Here is a 13,993-nt window from a genome sequence, read left to right as displayed (position 1 = left end):
CCTCCGATCCTCCTCTGAGGCAAACGGAGGCGGGTGAAAGGCCACCAACTCGGTTGGCGTAACCACCGCCAGGTGGTTCTTGGGGATGAACGCCGGGTTAGGTTTTAGAACAACCCTACTTCCATCACCAGCGAACCTCATGCACTCCGGAACCACCGAGAGGGCATGTATATCGCTCACCCGTTTCGCTGTTGTCAGCGCAACCAAGAGTACCGTCTTGAGCGTGAGGAACTTCAGTTCCACCGTCTCAAAAGGTTCAAAAGGAGGACGAGAGAGTCCTCGAGCACCAGGACCAAGTCCCACGTGGGAAAAAAGGACCTTGAGACAGGATGTTCACGCAACGCGCCCTTCATGAACTGACACACAAGTTGTTGCTTCCCCGCGGTTTTCCCATTGAAACCAACATGGTTGGCCGAAATGGCCGCCAAGTACACTTTGACCGTGGAGAAAGCGTTTCCAAGATCCAACCGATCCTGTAGGAAGGTCAGGATGTCTGCGACCGAAGCCTGGAACTGGACCACAACCGGGGACCGTTCCACACACCACTCCTCGAACACACCCCACTTAGCTCCATAGACGGATCTAGTGGAGTGTGCCCTAGCGGCCTGAATAGTAGCTACCACTCTAGGTGGGAGTCCAGTCGCAGTAAAATTTTCCCTCTCACGGGCCAGACCCAACAGATCTAGGTCGGCGGGTCTGGGATGATGAATCTCGCCCCCGCCTGCTGCAGCAGGTTCTCTCGCAGCGGGAGGGGCCAAGGCCGCTCGTATAGGAGGGGAGCTATCTCCGACCTCCAAGTGCCCCATACTGGAGCCACCAGCAGCACCGTCAGGTCCCGGAGCCTGATCCGTTCCAGAGTGGGGTGGATCAGCTCCAGTGGAGGGAACGCATAAAGTAGCCCCCCCGGCCACTCGTGCGCCAGGGCGTCCAAACCCAGCGGAGCCTGGCCTTTCATTGAGAAAAACAGCGAGCACTTCACGTTCTCCTCCAAGGCAAAGAGGTCCACCTGGGGCCGACCGAACCTGGTCCAGATCTGGGCCGCGACCCCGGGGTGCAGAGACCAGTCTGACTATTGAGTCCTGCCTCTGGACAGAAGATCGGCTCCCTGTTCAGAAGTCCAGGCACATGAGAGGCGCTGATTGATTTCAGGTGCGAGTCGCACCACAGTATCAGCCTCCGAGCCAGACCATCTGGGTAGGAGACCGCAGACCTCCTTGCTTGTTGATGTAGGCCATGGTCGTGGTATTGTCTGTCCTGACCAGAACGTGACAACCACCGATGTGGGACCTGAAGTGTTTTACCGCCAGAAAGACTGCCATCAGCTCCAAGTAGTTGATGTGGGCTTTCCTCATACTGCGGTCCCTAGACCCCTGGCCATCCGGCCCTCGAATGTTGCGCCCCAGCCTGTCAGGCTGGCATCGGTGGTGATCATCTTCCTCGAGATGATCCTCCCCATCGGGACGCCCTCCGACAGGAAAGACTGCATGCACGCCGCGGACACCGTCACGCGACGAAAATCCTGAGTGGCCGGGATCCTGAGGGAGCCCATCCATCTCTGAAACGGCCGCATGTGTAGCCTGCCCAGGCGCACTAAGGAAATGGCCGAGGCCATGAGCCCCGCTGCCCTCATGCAGATTTTGTACTGGACCTTGCGTCCCAGTTGAAACAATGCCAGACACTTCAGGAAGGAATCTATCCTCTCCTGAGACAGACGCGCCCTGAGAGCGACCGCGTCCAGCGCGATACCTATAAAAGTAACGCGATGGGACGGGGTGAGCACGCAATTCTCGAAGTTTAGCGTGAATCCCAGGGAGGTCAGGTGCGACACCACCAGATTGGTGTGATGACATGCTTCCTGACGCGAATCCGCCGTCAAAAGCCAATCGTCTATGTAACTCGCTATGCGAACGCCACTCTGCCTCAGAGGGGCTATCGCTGTCTGAGTGCATTTCACGAACACCCTGGGACTCAGGGACATCCCGAACGGGAGGACCAGGTACTCGTACACCCGACCCTCGAATTCGAACCGCAGGAATTTCCTGTGCGGCGGGTAAATAGGGATGTGGAAATAGGCGTCCTTGAGATCTACTGAGCTCCACCAGTCGCCCTGGCGGACTGAGCGTAGTAACGCTGCTGCCGTCAACATTTTGAATTGAAAAGTTTTCAAACACCTGTTGAGAGCTCTGAGATCCATGATGGGACGTAATCCACCCCCTTTCTTCTTGACCAGGAAGTATCTCGAGTAGAAACCGAGACGGCTTTCTCCCGGTAACACTTCCTGTACGGCATTCTTGCGTAATAGGGAGGAGATCTCCTCTTGTAACGTCAACGCCGCTTGACCACTCGCTTGTGACAACAGTACTTTGTTGGACATGGGTGGTTTGGTGGAAAATTGCAGTCTGTACTCCTTTGCTATCGTACGAAGCACCCAGGGGTTGGGGTTGCATTTCTTCCATTGCTCGATGTGCATTGACAACGGATTTGGGGGGGTTGTTATTGTAGTCGAGCGTATATGAGCCGCCATCTTGGCTGCACTCGTTGGCCTGACAACCGTGCTTGGTGTTACTTCCGGACGGTTCTGGGGTTTGGGGGGAAGGGACCTGGCTGGAACTTGGATGCAGGACAAGGCAGCCTCGTCCTGAGCTTTACGCACTGTGTGGCTGTCCTGCAGGTAGCCCATGCCCCCATGGAAAAGATTACCGGGAGTCACCTTAAGGTTCTGGAGGTTCTTCTTGTCATCAGGACCTTGAAGGTGACGTGGTCGAGCCACCGCGCTCTCTCATAAGTGACACACAGTCCGAGCCCCCTGCCAGTCCACTCTGTGGAGTATTTGTTAAGCAGGATAATCTCCTGTGTGATGCGCCTCATCTCTGCTAGCTGCTGAGGTGTGGCGGCGTCTCCTGCCTCGCCCAGGAGCACTTTCAGGGACCCCTGCAGCAGAGCTGCGGCGTTGAGAGCCCTAGCGCCCGAAGTAAAAGCCTTGTAGATATCTCTGGTGGCTGCTGAGCCAGACACGTCCTTCTCGTTGCTCAGACACGGAGGATCCTTTACCGTGGAGAAGGGGGGCTTCTGGCCGCGTGGCTGGCTATGGTTAAGTGAGAGGGCCAGGGTGCGATCCATGGGGGGGAGGGCCATGAGGCCGAGCTCGCTCGCACCCGCACAATCGATGTTAAAACGTAACCTTTTAGGATCAGCGTCTGGGCCTAAGGGGGAATCCCACGACGATGAGAGGGCTGCGCTGAAACCCTTAGCCAGGGGAAGCTTAGATGTCTTGGCAACCTTTTCGTCCACCGAGTCGAGACCCTGAAACTTCGAGGGGTTGGCGGGGGGCTCCTCGGTGTCGTCAGCCGGCCACTTGAGACCGCATCTGATGGTAGCTGTTTTGTAGAGCTCCAGTAAGGTGGTCTGACCTCTTTCGGCCGGTGGAGGAGCGCTGCCAGGCTGGGCCGCAGCCGCCACCGCAGGTACAGTAGCAGGGAGAGGGGTCCTCACTTCAGGTGGGCCGAGGACTGGGGGGCCACGGTCATCCGTGGCGTCGGCGTCGTGCAGGACGACCTCCCCGTCCCCCTCGACTTCATCGACGACATGGTAGCCGTCTCCATCGTCATCGAAGGCCCGGGGTTGGTAAGAGGTGATGGCCTCGTTGTCGGCCTCGTCATCGCCGACAGAGGTAACACTCACCGGCGGGGAAAAGTAGCGAAGAGCTGCTCGATGCTTGGCGCCGCTGCTGCGGCCCTCAGGTGGGGTGAGAGGGGGATCCGGTGCCCTCGTAGGGTCCCCTCGTTTTAGGAGAGCGTGAGCGGGGGTGTAGAGTAGGCCTCGGTAGGCCGATCGGAGCTGCTCCGGTGGTTCCAGATCTCGTGCAGATCCGGCTGCTGCTGACGCTCGGGGCCGTCGACGTTCCTCCCATCCGACGGCTAGGCTAGCTGGCCCGCGGTCCGCCGATCGTCGAGAGGAATAGTAGCGGCGGTCTCCGTCCAGCTCGTCCTCGTAGCTCTCATACAGGGCCCGTGGTGGTAGGAAGAGCCTTTGGACCCTGCTGAACCGGCTCCTGAGCTCGGAGGTGTGCAGGCCTGCACACTCGAAACACCTCGGGACGCCGTAGACGGCGTCCTCAGCGTGTGCGAGGCCCAGGCAGCTTACGCAGTGGTCATGCATGTCCCATTCGTCCAGAGGCTGGGAGCATGAACGGGAGCCGCACCGCCGCGGGGGAAGATCCATGCTGGTCTCCCGGTGTCGGCGATCGGCGACGGCTGGACGGTCCCGTCGAGCCATGGTGAAGAGGGTGGCTAGCTAGGCTAAAACCACCGAGGAGAAGAGCTAACCGCTAGCTGCTAGCTGGGCTAACGAAGGCTAGCGTGGATGAAGGTTAGCAGTGTTTTCCGCGCCGGGGAAAACAGTAGTTAGAAGAGGGAGAAAAGGTCGGGGAACTCAGTGGACTGGGATCCGACTGATCGCTATTGAGCTTGTAGAAACCCGCAACCTCGATTCTTAGAGTGTGGAGCTCCTTCACACGCTTGGCAGAAGGAACAAAGAGAATGACTTCCGCGTTCCGGTTCCTTTTATGCCTTCGGGGAAGGGGCTACCGGAAAGCGACGGAAGGCCCATCGGGCCAAAAAGGGTTTTGGCCCTGAGGGAGTGAATGTGAAGCTTCTGTATCATCACCAGAGGGCGCTGTTTCCCATATGTGAACAACGAGAGAAGCAATGCAACAAAACAGTGCTGGGTGGAAGACACACAGCAGAGGAAGAAAGGTAACATGACAAATAGTCTGGAGATCATTCACAGTGAATTCCTGTAACGTCTGGAATGTAATTCATCCATCTGTCCTGTCCTCAAAGAGAAGGAGAAGGTGGGGTGTAAGATAGGGCTCTATGTTTTTTACCAGCTTGCAAAGCACGCTGGTCTAAGAAGAGACTGAGTCTAGTCAACACTTTTTCATCATTGGCTGCCCTTTAAGCCAATGGGGATACATTCCCATACTCTGAACTACCAAGCTATGGTACTAGACACGCCTCTCGCCTCTATGGCAGTGTTGCCAGATTCTGCGAGAGAAATAAGCAACAGGTCTAAGCTAATGGGGAGCCACTAGCAGTGTTGCCAGATTCTGCGAGACAAATCAGAGAAAACAGATAGCAAGCTGGTATACATGACTGAGTCATGTCTTGTTGTTTTACACTATGATCATTACCATCGTATTGCCATTAAAGTGAAGTACTTCTGCATTGATACGGTGCTTTGACTTGCACTTCTCTCCTCTATTGTCATGTGAGGTGAGGTGTCACCTGAGCTGTGGTCAAATGGACTTCCATGACAGATACCATACATGCCTTTAAAGTTCCATTTGGTTCTTTCCTAACTGTCAAAAACATCGCTGGGGACCCTCTGGAACGCCCTCAAACACCCCCTAGCCCCACTTTGAGAACCACTGATTAAAATAAAACACAGGACCAATACCCAGCTTCTTCCTTTCATATGGTACACAGTAATTGATAAAAGTGTTAACTGGAAGGTAGCACATCTCTCTGTCCTCACAGAGGAGGAGAAGGTAGGGTGTTGTTTATACTGTACACAGTAATTATGTCCTATTGTCATTGAAGTGAAGAACTTCTGCATTTGTACGGTGCTTTGTTTTGCCCTTCTCTCCTCTATTGTCATTGAAGTGAAGTACTTCTACATTGGTACAGTGCTTTGTTTTCCACTTCTCACTGATGGGTGCGTTGGGATATATAGCACTGAGCGCACTGGCCAATACAAACTAACTAATATGTGAGTGCGCTCCTGGTGTGCATTTCTGAACGCACCCTTTGTCATCTGAGGTGCCAGCTGAGCTGATCCTTCATTCTCCTCTGATTAAAACACTGGAAGGATGATTGTCACTGAGTTTTAGGAGTTCAGGTAGGATTCAATGTTTCAATTCCTTCTTCCTGGAAACTATACTTGTGACTTTTCTGTTTTATATACAGGCTACAGTATTGTTAGTTGTAAAAACAAAAAAGGAATTCATTCCTAGTTTCTTTATACATTGTTCTCTCTGCACTCTATACTTATGTGACTATTGACCTTAATTGCTGTCTAAAGTTCATGCTTTCTCTGCTTATTCCATCTTTCACTTAAGTACAGTAAGTTGCTCTGGATAAGAGCATCTGCTAAATGACTACATTGTAAAATGTAAAAAAAAATATATAATAATAATAATAACAATAATAATAATAATAATAATAATAATAATAATAATAATAATAATAATAAAAAATAAGAGCAAACAGGTAGTAACACACAGGGATTAGGAATAAAGTATTAAGAGTATAAAGAGTATGAAATTATGTATATCATTGATTTGGTATTAGGATATATATTTGATGAGGATGAAACATTAACTTGAATAAAAACAAGCTAAATGGTAAAGTTCATACAGTTTTTGATGTACCTAGGAGCCATGAATTGGTTTGTTGCAATCAATGGGTTTATTGTTATTATGATGATTATGTTTGGTTATGTTGATTTTTAATAATTGGGGTACGTGGATGATTGAGTGAAGGGAATAGGGGCGATCACATGTTACCTCAAAAGCATCACTTGCACGGTGTTGGAAGCCATATTATTTGTTGACTGCTTTATTCACTCTATTAGTTTTGCTTTATTTTGATCGCTGTGATTATGTTGCTATAAGTTTGAGCACCCTTTCACTAAGTTTTTTATGTTGCTTAAAGGAAACCCCTTAAAACACATTGTTTGAACCCAGCGAATCCTTTTGTTAAGCAGAGCGCGTCAGACAATATACAATCTCATCACCTCTCAGTGACTTATTTAGTTTGGTCTCCTGCAGTCGCATACATAACCTTTCGAGAGTCTTTTAGTGTACAGCTTCATTTTAAAGTTTCAATCTGACTGGATAATATATTTTTAGATATTTTCTAAGTTATTGTTATAGTTTCTTTGATTGCGGAATACAGAGTGATCTATAGAGTGAAACATCAAATAAAAGGTTACATTTGTACTGTAACTGTTACTGTTGTATCCTCTTTAGATCATCAATGCTGAACAGTGTTGTCACCAACCAGTGTCCACAGCAGAATTACTCCACCAAAAGAACCTGACAGTTGACCCTGAAGACAGCCATGATGCTACAGACAGGAAGCTGGCATTGTTTCTCCTTCTTATCTCTGTTGTTCACGCTTTATCTTAATCCTATACTGGCTTACTTCCTGAGAGACTGCACTATTCTTTACTCTGACAATGTCACTGCTGGTTTTTCAATGGATTGTTATTTTTGTGGTCTTGTTAGCGTACCAGACGACATTCCCAGAGACGTTATATCATTAAGACTAGCGGGCAATAATATCCAAAAGATACACAGGACAGATTTTTACCATCTGTCAAATCTCTCAGATTTGGATCTGAGCGGTAATTTAATAACTCATGTAGATGACGGGGCTTTTGTCCCTTTGGTGCAACTTAAAGAGCTCCTCATGGACTATAACAAACTAGCAACACTGACAGACAATATGTTTCAGGGACTGTCTAACCTCTTGATACTGAGCATGGATTTTAGTAATATCAAATTCATCAATCCTGCTGCCTTCCAGTCACTCACCAGCTTACAGGCACTACGTCTTAAGTGTACTCAAATGACAGACATCATCATCATCTTACAACTACCAAGCTTACAGGTGCTGAACATCACAATTTATGCAGAGTCTTTTCAGTCTAAAGATCTGCCATTAAACATGTCCTCTGAGCTCAGGGAGTTGAGAGTGAAGTCAAAGTCCATAAAAAAGTTTAGCATCACAACAGCTGTATTTCCTCATCTTAAGACAATCGACCTGTCATACTGTTGTAATAATGATGGATGGGAGTGGGACATACCAGACAAGTATTTTCTAAGGAATATAACTATATTATATTTGATTGGTGATATTATGTCTTATAACACCCTCAGAAAGGTTCTACAGAGCCTTGATTCACTGGAGTACCTACGGCTGGGGTACACTGCGTGGAGAGATCTCTTCAATATTATCTGCAAAATAACCACAATGAGGAGACTCAGTGTGCATGGGAACGTCAATGAAAGCCTTAGTAAAACACTGTCACCTTGTACTCAGCTTACTAACCTGGATATATCATATAATCACCTGACTGAACTGTCTAAGGATTCAATAAAACAAATGAAACAATTGAGTCACCTGAACCTAGACCATAACTACCTTTCTAAAGTTCCAGACGATGTTAAGAATCTCTCCAAGCTTCAAATCCTCGACCTGAGTTACAATCATATTAAGGATTTAAGCTGCTCAGACTTCTTAAATTTAACCAGACTCACACACCTTCATCTAGATAACAACAAAATACATAAACTCAAACCGTGTGTTTTTCAACATCTTAATGAGTTAAAGGTTCTAACTCTGAATCGCAATTTAATTCAGACGTATGGGGACACATTCAAGACTGGCCTACAGAAACTAGAATTATTGGTTTTAAATAACAATCACATCCAATGGATCAGTGAAGGGGAAATCAGTCTGAAATCGCTCAAGCACTTAGACATAGAATTCCATGATGTGTGGAGTTCATGTATTAACAACTATTTGGAAGGACTCGATGAACTTGAAACACTAAGTCTGAATTTCAATATCAAACTCTTCAAAATTAAATCTTCACCTCCCCATGAGTTACAAAGGCAAAACAATAATACCACCTTACTGAACAGCCTGAAGAGCTTAACAATACAATGCCATCAAAAAAACTATGATAAAAAAACATGGGACATGCTCTCAGATATGAAACATTTGGAACATTTGGATCTCTATGGCGTAGCAGTATACCCAGACTCATTTAAATATGTACCACAGCTGAAGACTCTTTCCTTAATAAACTGTACTCTGACGTCCCTGGATTTCCTGGCACAAGCCAATCTGACTAGACTCTCCTGGCTGGACCTGAGCCAGAATGAGTTGACAGTGATCAATGTCTCTGTGTTCAGTTTTCTCCCTGCTCTCACAGATATAAAAATTAATGACAACCCTTTATTTTGTGATTGCTCTAATGCTGACTTTCTGCAGTGGATGCAGAACAACAACCAAACACTGGTAGTTGACGCTCACCGCTACACTTGTGCCTATCCTCTGGCTAAAAAGGGAACCAGGTTTCTGGACTTTGACATTCATTCCTGTTGGGTGGACGCTAGCTTCATCTGCTACATTTCCTCCACTTGTGTGATTGTGCTAACTCTGCTCACATCCTTCACCTACCACTTCCTGAGGTTGCATCTTCTCTATACCTACTACCTCTTCCTGGCCTTCCTTCATGATGCCAAGGAAAGAAAGAGGGGGTCTCCTCAGCGCTACGATGCCTTCATCTCCTACAACGTTCACGATGAGCTCTGGGTTTGCAGAGAAATGCTTCCAGTGCTGGAGGGAGAGCAGGGCTGGAGACTCTGTCTGCACCACCGAGACTTCCTACCAGGTACAAACATCTCTCTGTCTCTAATACTGTATTTATCTAAAGCTATCTGTAGGAACACCCCCCCCCCCCCCCGTCTGAAAAACTGTGTTGTCTTTGGCATTATCATTGCAGTATGTAGGCTAATAATATCCATCTGTCTCGCAAGAAGTGAAATCGTTTTTAAGGACAAGACCACTTTGGTAGAGGTTTGGGTTGTGTAGTTACCTTGCCATGATGTAACTCCAAAGGTGGACAAGAAATCAAAAATAATTGTTCCATTGATTAGAAATTGATAATTCAATGCTCCGTCCTCATTGACTTACATTGTAGGTTAAAGCAGCTCTTTTAGCACGTAAACAAACACAAACAAAGCTCAATCAGACAATAGAACATCACAAAACCCGGTACTGTTTATTTATTTAATAAACATTTCAACTTCCTGCTGATTTTACTATTTGAGGATCCGGATCCGCCAATCCAGTCCGGGTTTTGTTCTTAATAAAAATAGCAAAATCGACGGGAAGTTAACATTTTTATTAAAAAAACAAACAGTACTGGGTTTGGTGATGTTCCATTACTGTCTGAATCATCTTTGTTTGCGTTTGTTTACGTGCTAAAAGAGTGACTTTGAGAGCTGTTTTACCGTACAATGTAAGTCAATGAGGAGCATATTTTAATGATCCATTTCTAATCAATGGAGCAATTTCTGGTCCACCTTTGGAGTTACACCATGGCAAGGTAACTACAAAACCCAAACCTCTGCAAAAGTGGTCTTGCCCTTTAATATGGTTTGAATAATGTTTGTATGTTTTGTTTCCAGGTAAACCCATCATAGAGAACATTACAGATGCCATCTATGGCAGCAGAAAGACCATCTGTGTGATCAGCCATCATTACCTGGAGAGTGAATGGTGCTCTAGAGAGATCCAGATGGCCAGGTGGGGGCAAACTTTCTCTGATGTTTCACTGTAAAATGCATGAAAAAAAAGAGGAACACATGTACACACATGAAAGAGAAGGCACAATGTGTGCATTATGCTAAAAAAAAAAAAATTTATGGCATAGGAAGATGATAACCAGTATTCAATAATAATAATAACAATAATGATGATAATAATAATAGAATAGTAGCCTAATTTTTCAAAAAAGAATGTCAGCAACCAATCAAAAGCTTCATCCCGTCCCCCTAACTTCTCCCGACACCTTCCACCATCGGAAACTGGCGGATACTTAAAGTATTAAAAACTGTTAAACAGTTAAAGGTAGGGCAAGTGATATTTTTTGGTACATTTTTTTGTTTGTTAAAAAGGTTAAAGTACTTTATTCTGCTACCTGAGCGTGTGTTCGGTCACAGGGGTCTCTCCAGCTCTTTAGTAAATATAGAGTATATATATATATATATATATATATATATATATATATATATATATATATATATATATATATAGAATATAGTACATTTTCAGGTAGGTGACAAAATTTAAGCCAATCAGGAGAGAGCACTGAAAATCCATTTTCTGTTTAATAAAGAGCTGGAGAGACATGGGAGACTCCTTTTACTGAACAAACACTAGCAATGAGTACTATTAGAATATAGAGCTATTTAACACTTATTTTAACCAAAGTAAATCACTTACCCTACCTTTAAATCCTTTAATTGGGATATGTTTATGATTTTAATGTTGCCATATTTGGAGAATATGGCAACATTAAAAGCAATAAGCAACACAAGGTTGTAGTTTACTGTGATGTTAGAACAGCTATAAGAGGGTCTGAAAGGCTGTGGTTTACTGTGATGTTAGAACAGCTATAAGAGGGTCTGAAGCACTCTGCTCCGTGACGGGCCTCACTTCTCATTTCCAGGGTAAACCACAGCCTCTTGTGGCTTATTGCTTTAATGAACTGCTGTGGATGTAGAACAATGTAAAGAAGAACAAAAGATAAGGGTGCTGTAATCAAATACAAAACACTGTGGTGGATCACATTGGTATCAGAGCTGGAGGAGGGTAGAGGCTCCATCACAATGATTATGTCTCCCTATACAATCCAGGATGTTTTGTCACATTGTTTGTGATTTGGTGCCTTGCATTACAGAGGAATTGAACATTCACTGAATGTGTGTTTTCTGTTTGTGTGAATGTGTTTGTTGATGATACCCACCATCAGAATATCCTCTTCATTTGGACCAAGCTTCCCTTATTCAGGTCTTAAAGTTTATCCACTAAAATATTCAATGGTTTAAAGTTCTGATGTGGATTACAGTGTAGGCTTTAGTTTAAAGAGTCTCTTTGTCAAACCACAACAAACACTCTTTACCTCCCAAAATGGAACACAGCCTCACTTCCTGGAACTGTTCTACCAGCTATCACTTCCTGGAACCTTTACTACATGTGCTGCTTTTCCCCCACAGCGCCCCCTATGGAATGAACCCTGACAACAGAGAATAAATGGATGTTTTCATCAAAACAAAACAAAATATTACATTTAGGTGTTAAATATTCAACCATCTTTTTAACCAATATATTACTTTTGTCATCACCATGTTATGAGTCATTCAATACCAATACATGGGCAGGAAATATACCATTTCAGACACTATAACTTTATTTACTGTAAATAAACCATTATTTACAGAAAATACATTTTTTTTCTAAATGCAAGCAGTAGAAAACTGCTGAAAAGCAGAAAAAAAAAAGTTTTTAATGCAACTAGTAGTTTGTCTCAGTGTAAATAAAGTGTTATGCCTAGATCAAGTTAACTCGTTTTTCAAATCCATCACTTGATTGGCTAGATCGAGTTAACTCGTTTAAAATATATATATATATATATTTTATATATATATTTTTTAAATTTGACCCAAAGACCAAGGAGATATGATTTTTCGAAGATCTAGACTCCTATCCACTTCCTTGTTAGCTTAAAACTTTAAAATTCTGTATCTCGGCTCCTGAGTACTTTTTTTTTTCAATGAAAAATCTCTGGCATAAAACTGCAAAAAATCTGAAATAATTCAGGCAGTGAATGTGTTAATGTAAATAAAGTGTTACTTAATGTAAATAAAGTGTTACTTAATGTAAATAAAGTGTTACTTAATGTAAATAAAGTGTTACTTAATGTAAATAAAGTGTTACTTAATGTAAATAAAGTGTTACTTAATGTCAACAAAGTGTTACTTAATGTAAATAGAGTGTTACTTAATGTAAATAAAGTGTTACTTAATGTAAATACATTGTTACTTAATGTAAATAAAGTGTTACTTAATGTAAATAAAGTGTTACTTAATGTAAATGAAAGTTGACTGAGTGTAAAATGTCCTCTGGTCTCCTGTGTGCAGCTACCGTCTGTTTGATGAACAGAAGGACGTATTGATCCTGGTGTTTCTGGAGGACATTCCAGCCCACCAGTTGTCTCCCTACTATCACATGAGGAAGCTGGTGAAGAGACACACCTACCTGAGCTGGTCCCAGGCTGGACAGCACCCTGGACTGTTCTGGCAGAACCTACGCAGAGCTCTGGATACACCTCACACTGACCTGGGTTTGAATGAATAATCTGATATTTCATGTAATTATGTTACGGTGAATGTGAATGAGAGGGAAATCTGGTGGAGAATTTTAATTGATTTTGAAGGAGAAAATCGTCCTGTCAGGGATGGGGGAGCGTTAGTTTCATTGTTTGCTGTTAACATTAACAGACAGTGCCAGTGTTACCTGTTACCTGCTTGTATTGTTATTCAATATGAATGTTTAAAGCGCCTCTTAAGACTCACCTCTTTAAGGAATTGTTTTGTTGTTGTTTTTTCTTTACTTAACCCTGTTTTTAACCCTGTAATTATTCTAATTGGAAATGTTTTTTATTTCACTTTATATTTTACCTTCTATTGGATTGTATCATTTGTTGTACTTTGTCATTTAATTTAATGTAATTCCCTTTCATGTCATGTATTGTTTATTTAGCAGCGATCATGTACAATTAAAATAAGTTATTACAAATAACACAATACAGGTAATAAAGGCTGGTGAGACAAGGTGGTTTTAAACCAATGTTTGTTGAAAATGGTGAAGGTGGAAGAAGTATTTCTTTAATTTTTTTTATTTTTATTGATTTATCAGAAAAAGTGAATTGTTCAAAGGTTGTTCACAGCAGGACAAACTAACAATGATAATAGTGCTGCGTCTAATGTCGGGTAAGATAGGGCCCTATTGCAATTTACAATAAGGCATTTAGCAGGATCATATGTAAACCAAGAACCTACCATCAGTCTAAACAATCTAATATCAAAAAATAAATAATCTGTATATTGAAACTTTATAAACAGGATACCAGGTCAGCAAATTAACCTGACATCTATCTAAAAGCATACATCTAAATAAAATAAATTCACCTTTGCATAAGATTGCTGGGTCAAGGCTGGGTCATGTTGTTTAAACTGATGGTTTCTGTCCTAGTTCCACTAAAGCAGGGGTCGGCAACAGGCGGCCTGCAGAGAGAAATTGGCCCCTCGGAAATAATTTCTGGCCCGTCAGATTATTTTGAGGATTATGATTTA

General features: G+C 44.2%; 1 protein-coding gene across 2 annotated transcripts; it reads left to right on the top strand.

Annotated features, from left to right (window-relative positions):
* The first annotated feature begins 5,768 nt into the window (after window positions 1-5,768).
* On the top strand, window positions 5,769-13,329 carry LOC308078169 (toll-like receptor 13). Of its 2 annotated transcripts, XM_080419293.1 has the most exons (4): window positions 5,769-5,898; window positions 7,031-9,465; window positions 10,265-10,382; window positions 12,779-13,329. In XM_080419293.1, exons 2-4 carry the CDS (start codon window positions 7,122-7,124, stop codon window positions 12,993-12,995), a joined length of 2,679 nt encoding a protein of 892 aa, XP_080275419.1. In that variant the 5' UTR covers window positions 5,769-5,898; window positions 7,031-7,121; the 3' UTR covers window positions 12,996-13,329. The 2 variants fall into 2 exon arrangements, with proteins under 2 accessions (XP_080275419.1, XP_080275420.1); XM_080419294.1 differs by lacking the exons at window positions 5,769-5,898; window positions 7,031-9,465 and having other exon boundaries at window positions 10,185-10,382.
* The last annotated feature ends 664 nt before the right edge of the window (window positions 13,330-13,993 follow it).

Source organism: Gymnoscopelus braueri (assembly GCF_963280865.1).
Source record: "Gymnoscopelus braueri genome assembly, chromosome: 22".
Taxonomy (NCBI): Eukaryota; Metazoa; Chordata; class Actinopteri; order Myctophiformes; family Myctophidae; genus Gymnoscopelus; species Gymnoscopelus braueri.
Note: the sequence above shows the minus strand (reverse complement) of the source record. Positions and strands in the feature narration are given on the sequence as shown.